Source organism: Corvus cornix, chromosome 3 (assembly GCF_000738735.6).
Source record: "Corvus cornix cornix isolate S_Up_H32 chromosome 3, ASM73873v5, whole genome shotgun sequence".
NCBI lineage: Eukaryota > Metazoa > Chordata > Aves > Passeriformes > Corvidae > Corvus > Corvus cornix.
This window is the reverse complement of record NC_047056.1, coordinates 48,364,429-48,382,270: the sequence shown is the minus strand read 5'-3', so window position 1 is coordinate 48,382,270 and position 17,842 is coordinate 48,364,429. Positions and strand designations below refer to the sequence as shown.

At 40.0% G+C, this 17,842-nt stretch overlaps 1 protein-coding gene across 1 annotated transcript in view; it reads left to right on the top strand.

Moving 5' to 3' along the window:
• The first annotated feature begins 100 nt into the window (after positions 1–100).
• Positions 101–17,842, top strand: part of ADGB (androglobin) — a 112,852-nt gene continuing 95,110 nt past the window's right edge. Inside the window, exon 1 of the mRNA XM_039568850.1 lies at positions 101–6,993. Within this exon, the coding sequence (XP_039424784.1) occupies positions 6,932–6,993 (62 nt within the window). The 5' untranslated portion in view covers positions 101–6,931. The remainder of the gene's footprint in view (positions 6,994–17,842) is intronic.

Here is a 17,842-nt window from a genome sequence, read left to right as displayed (position 1 = left end):
GTGTGTTGGTGTATGCTTTTGAGAACATGAATCCTCACATACGTTCCACCCTATACTCACATGCTTTCATTGTCATTTGAAAACAATGCTATGTTAAAGGCTTATTTAAAATTACCACAGTAAGGCTTGGCATAAACTAAAACTGGGCTTATTTAGCTTAGGATCCTAAGATAATTCAGCTGAAAGGGATCTTAGGATGTCTTCTATGCTAATGTCTTTCTCCAAGCAAGAAGATCATAGCACAATTCTTAGGTGTTCATGTGGTCTGGTCTTAACCTCCAACAGTGGAGACTGTATGGCCCTGGGAAAGTTGTTTCAATGCCTGACTGTCCTTAAGAGTTGAAACTACCATAATCTTCCTATTCAATCACTTGAACAACTGCATTTGAATTGTAAACTCAATTTTGATAAGATGTTTAATCTCCACTGTACTGTCTTTTTTTTAAGCTTTAATTAAAGCTGCACAAATGTAAATGCCTACTTTACCTCCATGGGGAGTTTCCCCAGCTATAGTGGATTGTGGATTTTTGTTTTTGTGTTTAGATTCAAGAGCAGAATGGAGACCAAACTCAAGCTTTGTGACTCTGATGCCTGAATGCATGAATCTCATCTGGGTCCTGTCACTGGTAATATAATCCTATGCAGGTTATTTTCAAGGATGTCTGTACATTTTTGCTAGAAGAGTTACTGCTGCTATATTTAAGCACTTTCCTTGTTCTGTACATAGCTTCTTCTAAACCTCTGCATGAATGTAGAAAGGCCAGGATTCTAAAACTGGTGGAATGTACCGGTTTTGATACAGGTTGTCACTACTGAGGCCAGTAGTATAAAAAGAATATTTTCTATCTGCATGCTGGAAGTTGGTCTTTCTCTTTTTTTTTCTCAAATCTTCTTTCACTTTTCTGAGGAAAAGAATGTGAGCTGTAATAGGCTAGTCTTGTTTTGAGCTACAAACTGCATTCACTACCTCTCTGTGGAGAGGGAGCATTGTGATGTTTGAGCAGGTGGATCAGGAAAGCTGATCCAGTCAGAACAAGAAAAGTGTAAGAAAAGTCTGGCTGAGGAAGGAAATGGTAGCATCTCCCTGGTAGAGCGAAATGGGACTGCAGTTCATGGAGAAGTGTTTTAGGTCAGTTGAACTAGTCATGAAGCCCTATCCTAATTAACCCAAAAACTTTGATTTGGAAAAAATATGTGGAAGACAGACACAAACAGTGGATTTTTTTTTTTTTTTTTTTTTGCAGTATAGGATTTTTTGGTATATCTTAACTGCAGTACTAGAAAAATATGAGCTATTCCAAGCTCCAGAGTTTTGTTTAAACTTTGTGTTAGGCATGTTGAGTTGTACTAGTGTTCAGTCTCCTTAGATTGAACAAATCTTTGTTTCTGTAAAACTATTCCCCAAAGATTAATTATTAAAGTCATTCCTAGAGACCCAGTACTTGATGTCACCACAGAACAGGTGGATGCCCAAAGGAGTCTGTGATCCTGTGGGAAGCCCATGCTGGAGCAGGCTCCTGGCAGAACCTGTGGCCCCATGGAAGGGCTCATGCTGAAGCAGGTTTTCTGACAGGCCTTGGGACCCTGGCAGGGAATCCATGCTGGAGCTGTCTGTTCTGAAGGACTGCACCCCGTGGAAGGAAACACTGGAGCAGTTCATGGAGCCTGGGGCAAGAACTCACATTGGAGAAGTTCAGAGGATTGTCTCCCATGGGAAGGGCCCCATGCTGGAGCAGGAGAAACGTGAGGAGAAGGAAGGAACAGCAGAGGCAATGTGATGAACTAACTGCAAACCCCCATTTCCCATCCCTCTGCACCACTGGGTGGAGGAGGTAGAGAAAATTTTGAGTAAAGATAAGCTCAAGAGGAAGGCAGAGGTTGGAAAAGGTGTTTTTAAGATTTAGTTTCTATTTCTCATTATCCTACTCCAGTCTGATTGTATTAAACTAAACTAATTTACCCCAGTCAAGTCTATTTACCCATGCTAGTAACTCATGAGTGATTGCTGCCTGTTCTTATCTCAACCTATAAGCATTTTGTTATATTTCCTCTCATCCATCCAGCTCAGGAGGGGGGTGATAGAGTGGCTTTGGTTGGTCCCTGGTGTCCAGCCAGGGTCAACCCACCACACAGGCAAACTACTTTGCTTGAAACTTAAAGAATTGCTGTTTTCAATGGCACTTTGCCACAAGATGCCCAAAATCACTGCCATCTAGTATTTAATAGTTTGAGGAGCAAGAACTTTCCATTAGATTTTCCACCAGGATGCCATTTTGTTTCCTTGGGTTATTGTTTTAAGCACAATGAGATGAGACCATAACTCAAATGGTTATGGTGGCACTTTGCATATGGATGATGGCATAAGTGTTGCAATAATTTATGTACTTTTTATGAGTTTCAGAAGTTAGAGAATGTAAACTGTGTTGTAGTTTGTTTTTTCTATTTAGAGAAGATGACATGCTTTTATTTGATAGATTCGAAAAACAAGTTTGAAGACATCTTACATCAGTCTATAGTCTTGTTTCTGACTTTCATGAAGAATGTTAATCACATTTATATTAAAACATATTTATCCAGCAATCTTACATTTTGCATTTTTTAAATAGTAAAGCTTTTTGCTTTTAGCCTGCATATACAACTGCAACCACACTTAAAACACATTAAAGTTAATTACTGTTAAAAAGGATTTGCTATGATCTGCAGCATGCCTTTACTTAGAACAAGAAGATGTAACTTTTTAAATCTCCTGCAAAAAGGTTACATTCATTTGGTAAAAGCCAAAATACTGAAGTAAAACAGTATGCTAAGAGATTTAATAGGTTCTGCATTTCTGTAGTTTACACTACATTAAGATTGTGTATTCTCATTTTAAAAACAAATACCCTTCTGTTCCTCAGGCTACAGTCACAATTTCATTGTATCTTTTAGCCAAATATCTAGAATTTTTTAAAGAGGTAATACTACTTCCTCTGTCCATATCCCAATTTTGTAACAGTTCCAGTAGTTAGAGTATCACAGTTGTCTTTAACTCCAAACTTCAGACAGGGTTTTCACACTGTATCAAACACAGAAAGCCTTTCATTTTGACATAGAAAGATATTCCTGTTATGAGATTATAGCATGAGAATGTGATAAAAAAGCGCTCTAGCAAATAAAGAACTTGGAAAAAAAAAGGTAAGTGGAAATAGTAACATAGGTGGGGTTCATCAGAATCCTTTCTGGCACCATGTCAAATTCAAGAGAGGCCAGAATGTGGGAAAAACCAGGTCCCTGACAAGATCAGATGAGACATGGTACTGTAAGGTATTTTTGAAATGGCAGTGGGCAGAAAGTCCTGTGCCTTGGCAAAGACTATTTTGTATTATGCAGGTGGTTGTGATTTTTTTTTTTTTCCCCCCTACCTGGTCTTATTTCATCAGTTTACCCAAGAAGGCTCTCACAATCCATTTCCCCACTTCACTCCCTAGCCTCATGTTAAGAGTTAACAGAGTAGAGCTGCCTGTGCATGGTTTCAGTCCATCTATTTGAGGATGGTTTTGCTCAAATTCAGTTCCCTGGCCTGTGTCACCTCAGTGACTGACCGTTCCCAACTCAGTGCACAGACTGCTCCTCACAGGCTTTACCACATACTGCAGTGTTTTCATTTTCTCAGGCATTACCATTCTCCACTCACAATTGCTCTTTTTTTGATCCCCCTTCATGCTTTTCCTCATCCTTCACTGCCTGCTCTTGATGAAATGCCAATGCACTGCTGTCCTCCTCTGTTCACAATTTCCCACTGACCTGTACCTTCCTTACATTTCTTCCACCTACTCTTTCACTTAGCAAATAGATAAAAGAGAGTATTGGAAGTTAAGGGCAATGGGGTTTCTTATCTGTTAAATGCATTAATTTCAGAACCTAGATTTTCCTATCATTTGATAAAAAGACATGGGGAAAAAAGTCTCAAAAATACAACATCAAAATCCATTCTATTTCCCTTTAATCTCATGACTGTTGCAACCTCATGCTTGAAAATGCAGCATCTCCTCTTGCAGAAGCCTCTAGCTGATTTTGACCTTAACCCTTTTTTCATGGAAAACTTCCCAGAACCACAGAAATGGGTAAGGTTGGAAGTGGCGTTGAAGATCATGTATTCCTACACCTCTGCTCAGACCTTGAGCAGGTTGCTCATGGTCATGTCCAGTTTGATAAAAACTCCAGTCTTGTTGGAAAACCTGTTCCAGTGTTTGACCACCTTCACTGTAATTAAAATCAAATTTTATTTTAAGGAGGAATTTCTTGTATTTTAATTCTCACATTGATTCTAATCCTGTCACTTGACACCTCTGTGAAGAATGTTTTGGTTTGCCCCTGTACCACACCTCTTAAGGCAAAAACTTTTACTGTCTTGTTCTGGAGTCCTTGTGCCCTCTGTAAAATCAGAGGAGAGTTAAGTCTAAGCTCCAAGACCCCTGAGGGGTTTTGGTAGTGTTCCTGTTCCTACTTACTCTTTTTCTGCTCTCTCCAACTAATGTGTGTTGCTATAAAAAAGTGCAAAATGTTCAAGATGAAAAGGCTAGTTTCCCACAAGTGACTTGCATGTGCTGTAGCTGTTGATACGATGCTTTCAGGGAAAAACAAGCTGGTGTTTTGAATGGTATCTTGGAAGAATGATGACCTTCTGGTCATCCATCCAATGCTAACCAGTATGTGCTACCTTAGTATTTGTTTTGTGACATCTGAATGGGTTCCTAACACTTGTTTGGTTGTCTTGTGCATTTATTCCACATTTTCTGTCAGGCTGCATCTACTCTAACAATTTCTTCCCTTCAGGCAGTGTCTGTCAGATATACTTCATGGCTTGAGACATTAGGGCAGTGAAACAGCTGATGTGACCTTACAGATTCTTTGCCAGTTAGAAAACTACCCTGTTTGAAATTCAGATTAATTTCTCTTTCCAAACAAGCTGTCCTTGTCATTGCTGTTAGGTTATGGAATTCTAAATGAAGTTCTTGCATAAATAAAAAGATGTAACTTGATGGACGTAAAACCTGAGATCCCTTTTATTTTTCCTTCACAAAACACCTAGATACGTGCTTTTAATGCTATCACTCTTAGCAAACAAATTTATTGTAGGATTTTATGGCAAAAGGTCAGGTCCATTCTGAACTTCCTATGTAGTAACTATCATTTTAACAGAGCAGAGAATTAAAGGCTCTGTATTAAATATGCTTTTCTGATTTCTGTTCTTCCTCTACCACCCAAAAATGCTTACAGATCCAGGCACTCAAATTTCAGTTGCTTTTATGTTGTCTTTCACATAAATGTATTCTGAAAGTTTTATTTGCTGGGATGCTGCAAACCTCATTGGTCATCTGCAGTGGGATCAAGGAAATTTTCCTACTATGAAAACTTTTACAAGTGCCTCTTACATGTATACATATGTTTAATAGATACTTTTCCATACTATTTTCTCTGTCCAGTAAGTATAGGAAAGGAAAGGGGATTTGGAGAAATAGAAAGTTTGTAATTTCCATGGTACTTTTATCTGCATTCTGGGTCACAAACTGAATCCTGTCCCCAGTCTACGAGATGGCGTCAACATGCAGCAAGGTGTGGAGGTGAGCAGCCCTGTGCTGGTATTGAAGAGGTGTAGCCAGATGTTTGAACTCACCTCTGTCTCTGCTATTTTTTATCTGTTTGCCCTAATCAATATTTGATAACATAATTGAATGAAGAGAAGATCAGCTGTTCAGTTTGGAAAGAAATAAATAAAATTGAAATGTTTATTTGGCTCTCAAGTGAGAAGTGTCCCTAAGTACCTTATTTAAAATGGATGCTGTTGGACATAATGCTGAAGGAAATGCCAAGATGTAGAAGAATTCTCCACTTTGAAATTTATGAGGGTATATCTGGCCACCTGTCATCTTGATATAAATCAACATCTGACATTTGTCTAAAATAAGCCTCTAGATGTAGCAACATCTGCATATTTTTCCTATTCTTCATCTACTCATGCCCTCCCTTGATGCGACAAATTGATTTTCATTGATTTTTATATTTGAAAAAGTTTTAGCTTGAATAAGAATAAATGAAGTATATTCTGTTTTACCAAGGATTTTTCATCATTACAGACTGGGAAACAGCAAATAGGTTAAGAGTTAGAAACAGGAGCTGTTGGCAATAATGCAGTCTCTAGAATGTACCTGAAAAAAGTCTGCTTATAAACCTAAGTTGAAGTCAACTGTCTGCTGAATTAAAAACGAGCAGATTAATGCTAATTTTATCTGACCTTGGTGGAACTGCATTCACTTTGGTAATCACAGGCTTCATATCAGGAATTAATTAGTTGCCTCAATTTGAAATTAAAAAGGAAAATAAAGACTTGCATAGTCTAGTTCTAAAATTTCTCTAGGCTGCCAGGGCAGAGCTGACTCATATTCAAGTTGCCATTGACCAAGCCCCCCAAGTCCCTTTCTGCAGTGCTGCTGTCCAGCCTGTTTCCCAGTCTGTCCGTACATCCAGGGTTGCTCCGTCCCAGGTGCAGAATCCAGCACTGGTCTCGGTCAAACTTACACAAGTGGTGATTGCCCACTCCCTTCACTTGTCCAGGTCTCTCTGCAGGGCCTCTCTGCCTTCGACGGAGTCGACGGCTTCTCACAACTGATTACCGCCGGCAAGAAGACAAACTGCGTTCTTTGGACATCTTCCTGACGCTGCCGCAGAAAATATCTGTTACTTCGAAGCAAAATCTTGCCCTCAAAGGCACTTCACGCCATTTCTTTGGCTCCCCGAAAACGCATCGGGTGCCGAGGGCCGTGTCCGGGCTGGGGGCGGCCCCTCGCCCCTCACCGGCCCGCGCGGCCCCTCCCGCGGCCCCGGGACAGCGGGCCGCGGCCCTCGGGGTCGCCTGGCAACGCGGCGGACGCGGCGGCAGCGACCGGCGGCCATGGCCGCCAAGGGGGGCAAGAAGAAGGAGCTCTCCAGCCGCACCAGCGCCTCGTCCAAAACGTGAGAGCCCCGGGAGAGAGGGAGGGTGGGCGCGCCGGGAGACACCGCCCGGCTTGGGCTGCTGCGGCCGCCTCCGGGGCCGGCTGGGACCTTTCCCCGAGGCTTCCCTGCCTCGGCCGGGGCGGCCGTCGAGGTCGGCAGGGCACCTGTGCGTGGCGGTCCTGTCGCCGAGGCACCGGCCGTAAACTCTGTGCGGGAAACAACTTGTGCTAAGGAAGTTCTCTTGCTCGTGTGGGTGCTTCGTTAAAAGTGGTTTCTAAAGACGAGGTGGGATTTGGTTGTTCTTGGGGTTTTGCTTGTTTGGAGGCCCAGCCCGTGTGGAAGTTGTAGTCCCTCGCTGCTGTGGTCCTTGGGGCGCTCCTGTGTGGTAGCGCCATCCTTCCCCGCCGGTGCCGTGCGTGTCTTGGAGCCACCCCTGGTCTGGCAGACAGACCTCGGACCTTGAGTACAGCAAGGACGACGAAGCCTTCAGCTGCTGCTCGGGAGCTGTCAGAAGTTAACTGCTCACTGGAGTGGTTTGGGGTTTAAAAGAACCACGAAGCTGCGAACCAGGACAATAATTTTGGGAGTGAGGGCTCTGTATTTTAACCAGGTAGAGCAGCTAAACTAGCTGCAGTTTCGGGGGCAAAATGATTAATGACTCTTATAGCACATCAGTGTCACTTACAGAAGGGAAAGACAATTCCAAGTGCTTGGAATGTTTGCTTTATGTTATAAAGAATCTGAGGGAAGAAAATATGATTAAAAAAAGAATTCTTCCTGGTAATTTCTTAAACATTTCTGTGTAAGTAGCATCTCTTCAGTTATTTTTAAATGATTTGCTGTTTGCTGGATGTTTAGTGTGAATTTGTATATTTCTGTGTAAATGTCTATTTCTTCTTGCAAAGACAAATAAATAGAGTACATTGACATTCACTGTCACTGTTTTGACTTGTGAGTTCTGTTTCTATGGTGTCAGCAGCTTTCTTATCCTAATGTAAGCCTGAATGCATGGCACTGTCAGAATTCAAATGAAAAAGGTATCTGATGTATGTGCTTATGGCCTTTTCTTCTTTTTTTTTCTGCCATAAATAAAGGTTTTACTTATTTCTCTCCTGAAATCAGTCTCAAATGCCTCTTTGTGCTTATTTCATATCTAGCTACACAGCCTTTACTACACAGTAGTTTCTTATTTCGTATTTTCATGTTTCTATTTTATATTTCACACCTTGATTCCCATTTTGCTAACTTTTCTGGTGCAGGCTGCCAGTATCTAGTTCCTTCTCCCCACTGCAACTTTTGCTTAGTAAATTTGTTGATGCTGTTTTGGCCATGCTGTCCTTCATATTTATTGCTTCAAACAGTTAATGAAACTTCTTCTAATGATGTTTAAGCTACCAGGGACAATTTTTGGTTTTTAGCTGTCAGAGAAAATAAAGGAAAATTATTTTACATAAGGCAGAGTAACTTGTAGATATCCTAGTGGTGGCTTAGTGATTTGCTTCTTCTGTGGTCTAGTGACATGTTACAATAACCGGATCGCAGTGCAGAGCCATGATAACACAGAATAAATAGTTTGTATTGTTGTTTTTTTCATTAAGCCTATAGCTTTTGTTATAACTGTAGCATGTCTTTTGTGTTTATCTTGTGATAAACCATTGTGATGCAGAGTGCCCGTTGTAAACAGGGGTAACTCTCAGTAGTAAGCATCTACATCTTTCAGTGCCGTATACATTTCCATATGACATCCTAATGTCCTCAGTAGTATTCAGGCGACTGAATACTGTGACTTAAAAAAAAGAGAAAAATCTTAGTTGATGGAACAGCTCTTAGTGTACAGAACTGTCTCCATTTGTATTTGAATCAATTAGTATTTATGTTATCAGAAATGCTGGTAGTGTAAGAGGGGAAAACAAGAAATCTGTGACACAAAAAATGCTAAAGTTACACCAGCTCTGATGCTAATTTCCTGACGAACCTATCCCTACTCTTTTTTTTTTTTTGTCATTCTGAAATATTACTTAAGCCTTTTGGATGAATGGATGAAAAAATGTTGGTTTAGGTCAATGCTTGTCTTTCTAAGTTCAGCAAATGACCTGATAGGTCTTCACTAAATTGTCAGGAAGGATTTTCCTGTAGCATCTGTTGAACTGTAGATAATTAATTTAGATCGAGGAAGGCTATTTACAGTTTATTAAATTTTTGTGTACATAATTTTTGTCTTGAAACAAAAATTTTACTGAAAAAGTTGCCCTATTTTCTCTTGAAGCTGCAGAGAATGGTGCTATAAAATAGCTGAAAAATGGATTTCAGCACTTGTTATACTTTCAGTCATATTGTTTTACTGTTAGTTTTGAGTTGATTAAATGCTCTATTCTACTACAGTATTTAGTCTCAGTAAGATCTTTGTCCTACTGAAAACCCACATGCATCTTAGTACCCTCTTATCAAAGATCTGTGTGAAAATCCAGTGTTGCAGAATTCAGTGGAAATTGTTGGTAGTTGGGAACTGAACACAGTGGGACTAGAAATTTTCCCTTGGAAACACTTCTAACATCTTGAATAGCCTTTCTTCTTTCTTGCCCTTGTTTCCTAGATGGATTGGAATTTATATGCCAAACTCAGAATCAGAAAGATATTTTACCTCTCTTAGTCCCTCTGAAAGGACTGAAACATTGAAAGATTCTTCTTTTCTTTAGTCATGCTATATGCCAATGGTCTCCAAACTTTTTTATTGCACATCCCAATTAGTGGAAAGTTTTTGAGTGCCAATATATGTGTATTTATTCCTTTATCAGTTCTATACATGCACTACTAAAGATCTAATATTTTTTTTCCTTCTGTGCACTGCCTGCTTTGGAGACCGCTGCAATAAACTACAGAATTTCTGTGGGAGAGAACAAGCAACTAGGCAGTTCAAGTCTTGATCTACAGCCTCCTAAAGTTTATAGGGAGCTTTTTCTTTGGATTAGGCTTATGGTCAAAACTTGGAACTACAGAATGTGGTGTTTTATGCAAAATGGAGGCTGTACGTCATTTTTCAATTTTTCACAATGTTCCTAGACTGCTTTCCCCTTCGTCAAAGGATTTGTGATGTCAGAATGGTGAGAATGCAATTGATAGCAGACAAATAGATATGTTATTTCTTTATTTGGAAATGGAAAGATGCTGTATAATGAGGAAAATCTGTATTACAGTAAAGATGTAATACAGATGTAATCTTGGACTACAAGAACAAAGTACAAACATCATTCATTTACTAGAAAGTACAGTTTTAGACCCAAATGCAGAGAACATTTAATTTTCTGATATAAGGCTTAATATGTGTTGTCATCAAGAACAATCAGAAGAGTATTGAGCTGGTTCTGCAGGAGTCTTCTCTGGGATAAAATGACTCATACTGATGCTGTCTATAATTGTTGAGAAAAACTGCTGAACATGGTGATAAAGCAATTTAATTGTGTAATTCTATGATTCATTCCTCATTTTGTTTGGTAAACCCTGTGTTGAACAGAGTGCTCTCTGTTTCGTCAGGTAATTATTTTCTCCTAATACTGGGCAAGTGTTGGTAATGATTGTAAATGTTTTATCAAAGGCAATTTACCAAGTCTTTTTTTCATGGGTTGTGGGAATTAGAAGTAAATCTTACACATATACTGTGAGATTGCAGCTGTGTTCATGGGAGATATGACAATTACTTATTAGATATTTGGATTTCAGTAAAGCTTTTGATACTATCTTTCACAGGATCCTTCTGGACAAAATGTCCAGCACACAAGTTGGATAAACACATCATGGATGGGTGAGCAACTGGCTCATGGGTCAGGCATGAAGGGTGATAGTGAATGGGGTGACATCAGACTGGGGGACCTGTCACTAGTGGGGTTCCACAGGGCTCCGTCCTTGGCCTTGTGTTCTTCAATATCTTTAGAAACAACTTGGACTCAGGACTGGAAGGGACACTAAGCAAGTTCACTGATGATGTAGAATTGTGAGAAGCTGTTGACTCCCTCAGAGACAGAGAGGCCCTGCAGAGAGACCTCAACAAAATAGAGAGATGGGTAATCACCAACCACATGAAGAAGACCACTGCCAGATTCTGCACCTGGGATGGGACAACCCTGGATGTAGGGACAGACTGGGGAATGAGATGCTGGAGAGCAGTCCCTCAGAAATGGACCTGGGAGTCCTGGTCAATGGCACATTGAATATGAATACAAGGGTGCGGAGGGCCACCTGTGAGGAGAAGCCATATGAGGAGTGGCTGAGGTCACTAGGTTTGTTCAGCCTGGAGGAGACTGAGGGGAGACATTGCAGTCTGCAGCTTCCTCACAAGGGGAAGAGGAGGGGCAGGCACTGATCTCCAGTCTGGTGACTCATGACAGGACCTGAGGGAATCACATGAATCTTTGTCAGGAGAGGTTTACACCGGATATCAGGAAAAGGTTCTTCACCCAGAGGGTGGTTGGGGGCTGGAACAGGCTCCCCAGGGAACTGGTCACAGCACCAAACCTGACAGAGTTCAAGAAGTGTTTGGACAATGCTCTCAGGCACATTGACAAGGTGTGACTCTTGGTGTGTCCTGTGCAGGTCCAGGAGTTGGGCTTTGATGATCCTAGTGGAATCCAACTCAGAATATTCTCTGATTCTATGATTGTCTTTGATACCTGTTTGTGTTCATTCTGTTACTCAGTTTGTTTGGGATGTTTTTGAGACAGAGACTACAGTAAAAATTTTGTGTAAATCTATGAGAACCTAAGTAACCTAACTATCCCTGTATTTGAAAGAGAAGTGGATGTTTGCAGGCTGCCTGAGAAAATGTTGCCTTGTAAGTTTAGTACTCTGTGGTAATTGCAAGATAGATTTTCTGTTTTGTTTTAGAATGAAGTTTGCAGTTGCAAGCTGCAAGAATAAAAATGTTAAAAATACCTTGTCTTTTGACTAATACTGTCTTTCTGATAGTAAATGCGACTTGTTTTTATGTCTCTAATGATCAAAATACTAAATAGAAGTATAAGTAATATGAAAAAGAAAATGGCTGGTTTGTGTTTGTTTTTTTTTTTTTAAATCCTGAAAGCTGTCAGTGCTTACCAAAAAGAAAAACAGTGTATAATTTCATCTGTTATGGATAAAATTAGTGCAGAAATCCTCTGAGAGTAATGTGTACAAACATCTGTGCAATATATTTTGATCACCTTAAAACTGCTTTTCTTGATTTCTAGTGAAATCAGGCTCCTTTTTTCCCCTACACGTGTTTAGAACAGTCAGTACAGTAAATCTGCACTGTGGAAAATCAATCAGGATTGTTGGTGGATATATTGCACTGTTGGAGTGGGACCTCAGAAGCATATGGAGAAAGGCAGGAAAATTCCTTTGGACTTGCTAGCCAGACTTCCCTTGGGTCTTTGCAGGATACTCCATTGGGTCTCTCTTCATTATTGCTTTCTAATTAGGTAGCAATTCACTTTAGGAGCTAGGCAGCTGCTAGACATGACAGGCTGAAGAGCTCAAAAGAACTGCTGCCTTATAGCTTTTCTTAATTGCACCATTAGAGGCTACAGAGAATCTGATCCTTCCCAGGTTTCAACAGCCATGGTGAATAGAAATTGATGTCTTTGGCAGCACTGAAAGATTCTGGCTAGTAAGAATGGGTAATGAATTAAAATGCTTTTCAAATTAATTTGATGAAGCTCTATGCCATCAAGCCCAATCTTCTGAATTAAACTTAAGCCATCAGCATCTATCTCAATTAGGGTTTGGGCCAAGAGAGGCAAGTGATTTAGGGGTAATTCTGGCACAGACAGCAGTCACCAATGTATATAGGGGAAGGTCAGAGCAGTGCTTGAGTTCTTTTTAGAGAGCTCAGTAACTAAGAGCAATATTTACTGCTGATGTATCCCCAAGGACTAGCAGAAACAGGCTAAAGGCTGGAGTGGCTGAAAGAAATTTTTTAAGTTTAGCTATGTGCCAGGTTGATTGCAATGAGTAGCATGTTGCTGCAACAAAGCCTAGGATTACCAAATGTTTGTTATTAAGATTAAAGGATAGGACGATAAAAGCAGAAAAAAATAGTGGCATTGCTAGTTCATTCTTCAGTTCCCATATGCCTACGGTAAGGTTTCAGCCATGGCTTGTGACTGAGGTTTTATCCACTGCCAGCATGTGTTCTTTAGGTAAGTATACCTAAGGTTTGGTGGTTTAGAGAATATAGACTGACCAGATTATTTTTTTGATGTTTTGGCTTTGTTAGATAGGCTGAAGTTTGAGAATGGTAAGAACTAATGACTCGTGGATAAGAGTATGGTAGTTGAACTTGAAGCTGCTTTTAGTGTTGTGCTGGACATCTCACGTTGGTTAATGTAAGTTTTAATGGGCAGTAAAAATTTACATGGAATCAGGGAACAAGGCTGCAGAAAAGAAACCCACTGAAGATTATATAAATGCATAGCAACTGCATCAAGCTCGGGAAGTGCTTGAGCACTATTATTAAAAATACTTAGAGACTGGCAAAGTATTTGACAAATATACTAGATATGCCTTTATACTCTTTGCAGGTTTTCAATTGCAGTATTGTTTGAGACGATGTTGGGCTACAGTTCACCCCGTCTCTCACTCAGTACTCCTGTCCTCCTGTTTGTGGTCAAAGGGGGTAGCCCAGTGGTACATCTTTGACTTGCAACATATGTTGCAACATGTTTTATTTGAGAGAAGGGTTGCTGTATTATTGTAAAAGCTAGTTACATTCGTATGTAGGTGCTTATGCTTGCTTTTGGCTGTGCATGAGCTACAGTCAGAGATGAGTATGGCTTGGTGGTTATAACTAACTTTTGGTAGAGACTTGAAACAGAGTGAACATTTTGGACAAAAGACATTGAGGATAGCAGCCCTGATTTTGCAATTTTTGGATTAGGTGTACCCATGTTATGGTTAATTCTGCCCCATTTATTGGAAACTGGGCTGTCTTTAAAAATACAATTAGTTTCAAGTGTCGCGGTTTACCCCCATCTGGCAGCTCTGCCCCACAAAGCTGCTTGCTAGCTCCTCCCCTGCAGGATGAGGGAAGGAATCTGGGTAAAAATGCAAAAACTTGTGGATTGAGATAAAGACAGCTTAATAGGTAAACAGCAAAGCAAAAAAAAAAGGAATTCATTCACTGCTTCCCATGGGCAGGCGGGTGTGCAACCATCACCAGGAAAGCAGGGATCCATCACATGTGACTTGGGAAGACAAATGTCATCACTCCAATCGTTTTTCACTTCCTCCTTCTTCCCCCAGATTTTATTGTTCAGCATGACAACATATGGCAAGGGAAGTCTCTTTGGTCAGCTGGGGTCAGGTGTCCAGGCTGTATCCCCTCTGGTCCCTTCTTGTGCACCCATTGCCTATGTACTGGCAGAGCCATGTGAGAAGTAGAAAAGGCCTTGACTCTGTGTATTCATTGCTCAGCAATAACTGAAACATTGCTGTGTTATCGACACTGTTTCCATCAGAAATCTAAAACATAGCCCTCCTACAAGCTGCTTTGAAGAAATTTACTTCAATCCTAACCAAACCAGCCACTCACTGGACTTCGAAAGGAAAAGTTTCATTTAAGCCTTCACTGCATTCATAAGCTCCATTACAATTGTAACTGTTACATATTACAAGATTTTATACTCTTACTACAAAGCTGATTTTTGGTGAGTTGGGAGGCTCTTCTATCTCAAACAGCTCAGTTCAGATCCTTTCTAACCAAAGCCAGTTAAGGCTTCACATGACTCTGGAAGTGGTGTATCTTGAGCTACAGCAGTTGTTCATCTCCAGTTTGCAGCTACTTTCCTAACAAACCTGAGGATGCTTTGTCTCATTTAGTGTGCTGTTAATTGCAACCCAAAGATAAACAATTATTTTTATTTGAATGGCTGTCTGGAGCCTTTTTGAAGGCATTTCCTGGTCTCTCAAATAATTCAGGCACAACATAAATCTATAATGGCCCAGGATTCCAGGACATCCAGCTGCAGAACTGAAGGGAAAAGTGTCCATGTACCTTGAAAGTTAACCTTCTGAAACACTGAGCAACTGGTACCATTCTGCACATATATACTTTCCCCAGATGTAGCAGTGTTAGTGAATAAATGTGTTGTCATCTTAGGTTCAATTTGGGTGAAATACTTTGGTTCATGATTGCTCTTCAGAAGTTAGTTATTGCATCACTGACCATCTCCAAGCTCTACTACTGTACTATGGTACTAATACCTAAATTCTAACCTAACTAAAGCTAGAGACGTTCCTGAAGAGTTTGCATTGTCTTTCTTAACCATGAAAGAACCACTTTTCATTTATTGTTTTTTATTGTATTTCTATTTGTTTCTAAGTAACTCATATTTCTGAGGGCAGTAATTTTGTTAGTATTTCTAAATTAGCCCAAGAATTTCTGACCACAAAGATGAAGCTCTTGCTTTCAGCACCTGTGCTTCATTAATTGAAATTTTTCAGTGTGTAAACGCAGTACAGTGTAACACTAGGGAGCAGTGAGGAGTCCCCAGGCAGGCACAAAGGAGGATCTTTATTTACAAAAACCCGGCCTTTTTATGCCGTTAGTCAGTTGTTAGTTTACATCGTTTTAAGGCACAACAAACCCAATTTTACCAACCACCACACACCACGGTGCGGGCACAAGGCATTCCCGCAGCATTCCTCACTTCCTCTGTTCTAGCTGAGTCACTCTCCCACAGCCCATTTCTGCTTAGGCCAAGTAACAGGCTGGAGCCATGATTTTGCCAGGCCTTCCCTTTACAAAGCTTTACCTATCGGTACAACTTTACATAGTCAATTTGTTGGTACTTTTTTTTCCCTTCTACCTTAACTTTCTTTTTAGTTTCATGCTGTGTGCTGAGATAATGTTTTTTTTTCCCCCAGGTAAATATGACAAGCGTACTAGAATAGCATATAAGATGACCAATAAGTTTAATTTTTTATTAACTAGATTACATGTTAATTAGAGAATTATGTATTCAAATTAATTTTCCTAGTTAATTCTAATTAAAACAATGAACCCTTGAGAGCTCAGCCTATTTGATCTGTAGATTTCAAACTTCATGGACTCATGGGCATGAAAATATTAATTAATATACTAGTGGCAATATCACACTAAATACTGTACTCCCTACTGATCTTGGTTTTAGGTTTTTTCTTTCCATGAAACTCAAAGCACTGTCAGAGGATCTTGCAGGCAAACATTCTATGAGCCCTTGGTTGGAGATTGTACAATCAGACCGTGCAAGAGGAGTTTTGCCTTCTGTTATGATGAGCAGTGTAATGAACAGTGTAATGGAGAAAAGCAGCTTTCAGCAGAACTGCATAGCAGAAAAAGTGCTGTGAAAATAAAAATACTAATAATTGTGCTTTGAAACTAGAAAGTGTTCTTAAAGTATCATGTTAGAGAATCTGTTTGCCAGGGATTATTCATCTACTTAAGCAGAATGGTCTTTATCTTCTGTGAACTCTCTGTAACCACCACAGAAAAAATGGGATTTCCTGGTTTTCTTAACAATGCATGCAAATTGCTTTTTAAATGAGTTGGCCTAAATCCACAGAAGTACTGGCATGCTCTGCCATGCAGAGACTTTTAGCTCTTAGTTATTGTTCAGGTGCCATACAGAAGGCACAAGAAGTTTTTACAGAAGCCACCAAAGAGGCAATGCCAAATAAACGAGCAAATTGCAGTTCATATTCTTCAGATATACTTGAGTATCAAACTTTAGTGTCAAAAGATGGGCTGCAATCTTCTCAGCATTCTTACAGCTGAATATAAGGTCATCTTATAACCTTATAACCCCTAGTCATTTGCTGCTAGTTGGAAGAAGAGCACATTGATCAGACAGAAATTTGATCTGCAAATTGGATGTAGATGTTAGTTGCTTTCAAATCTGTGACTTCTTGGAGAACTGCAAGATGCGGCTTGAACCCCTTGTTGTCTATGGCAGTCTGTTCACTTGGCCTGTCACCGCCACCGTTTGAAACCAATTAACCTAAAGGATTTGGACCAGCTCACAATCCCACCTGGAGCACAACTCAGAGTCAACCTAAGCATTTTGGAAGATTCAGTCAGAGATCACTTCTTTTGGCTGAGATTAACACCTGAAAATCACCAGAAAAGATGCTCCTCTTTCCAGGCTCTTGCTATGACATTACCTAGGTATTGGTTTATCATATTTCCACCTGTAAAACTGGACATAAAGCCCATCTCTATAGACTATTTTTGGTTTTGTTGGTTACAAGTGCTCACTTAAGAGCTAGATACTGTAGTGTTTCTGCCTTGGCAGGCATCTCTTGGAATTAATTTTCAATGTTCCACTCTTGGGTACGTAATTTAAAAAAATAAAATTTGAAGGATGTCTTTTAAAGGTCTAAGTGACCTCCAGTGTGGTAGAACATGAAAGACTGTCAAATTAATGACCTTTGGGCAATCTGATACCTTCCATTGTGAAGAATATTTTTCAAATAAGTAAATAGTATTTTTTCTCCACTCTATATTCAAAGCTTTTTCATAGCAGATCTTTGGCTCCAAATCAGGAGCAGAGAATTTTCACTACAGCTGTCTCTCAGCACTGAAAATGGTAAGCTGAGTTTTCTGGAATTGCTCTTGCAGGCTACAGGGTTTTGGGCTGCTGTTTGAAAGCAGCACATCCATGATATTTTTTCTCAAGTATATAGCATCAGCTGATTTTACTTCTGTCTTTAAGCAGTTTACAAATGATAGTTTGTGCAATAAAAACTATTCTTCTTGGAATGCAAAAATAGAAGGATAAGGGTCCAAAATTCTAACAGTGTGCATGAGCTTGCCATAAGAATGAAGGTTGAATTTTACAGTAATTCCTCCAAAAACACA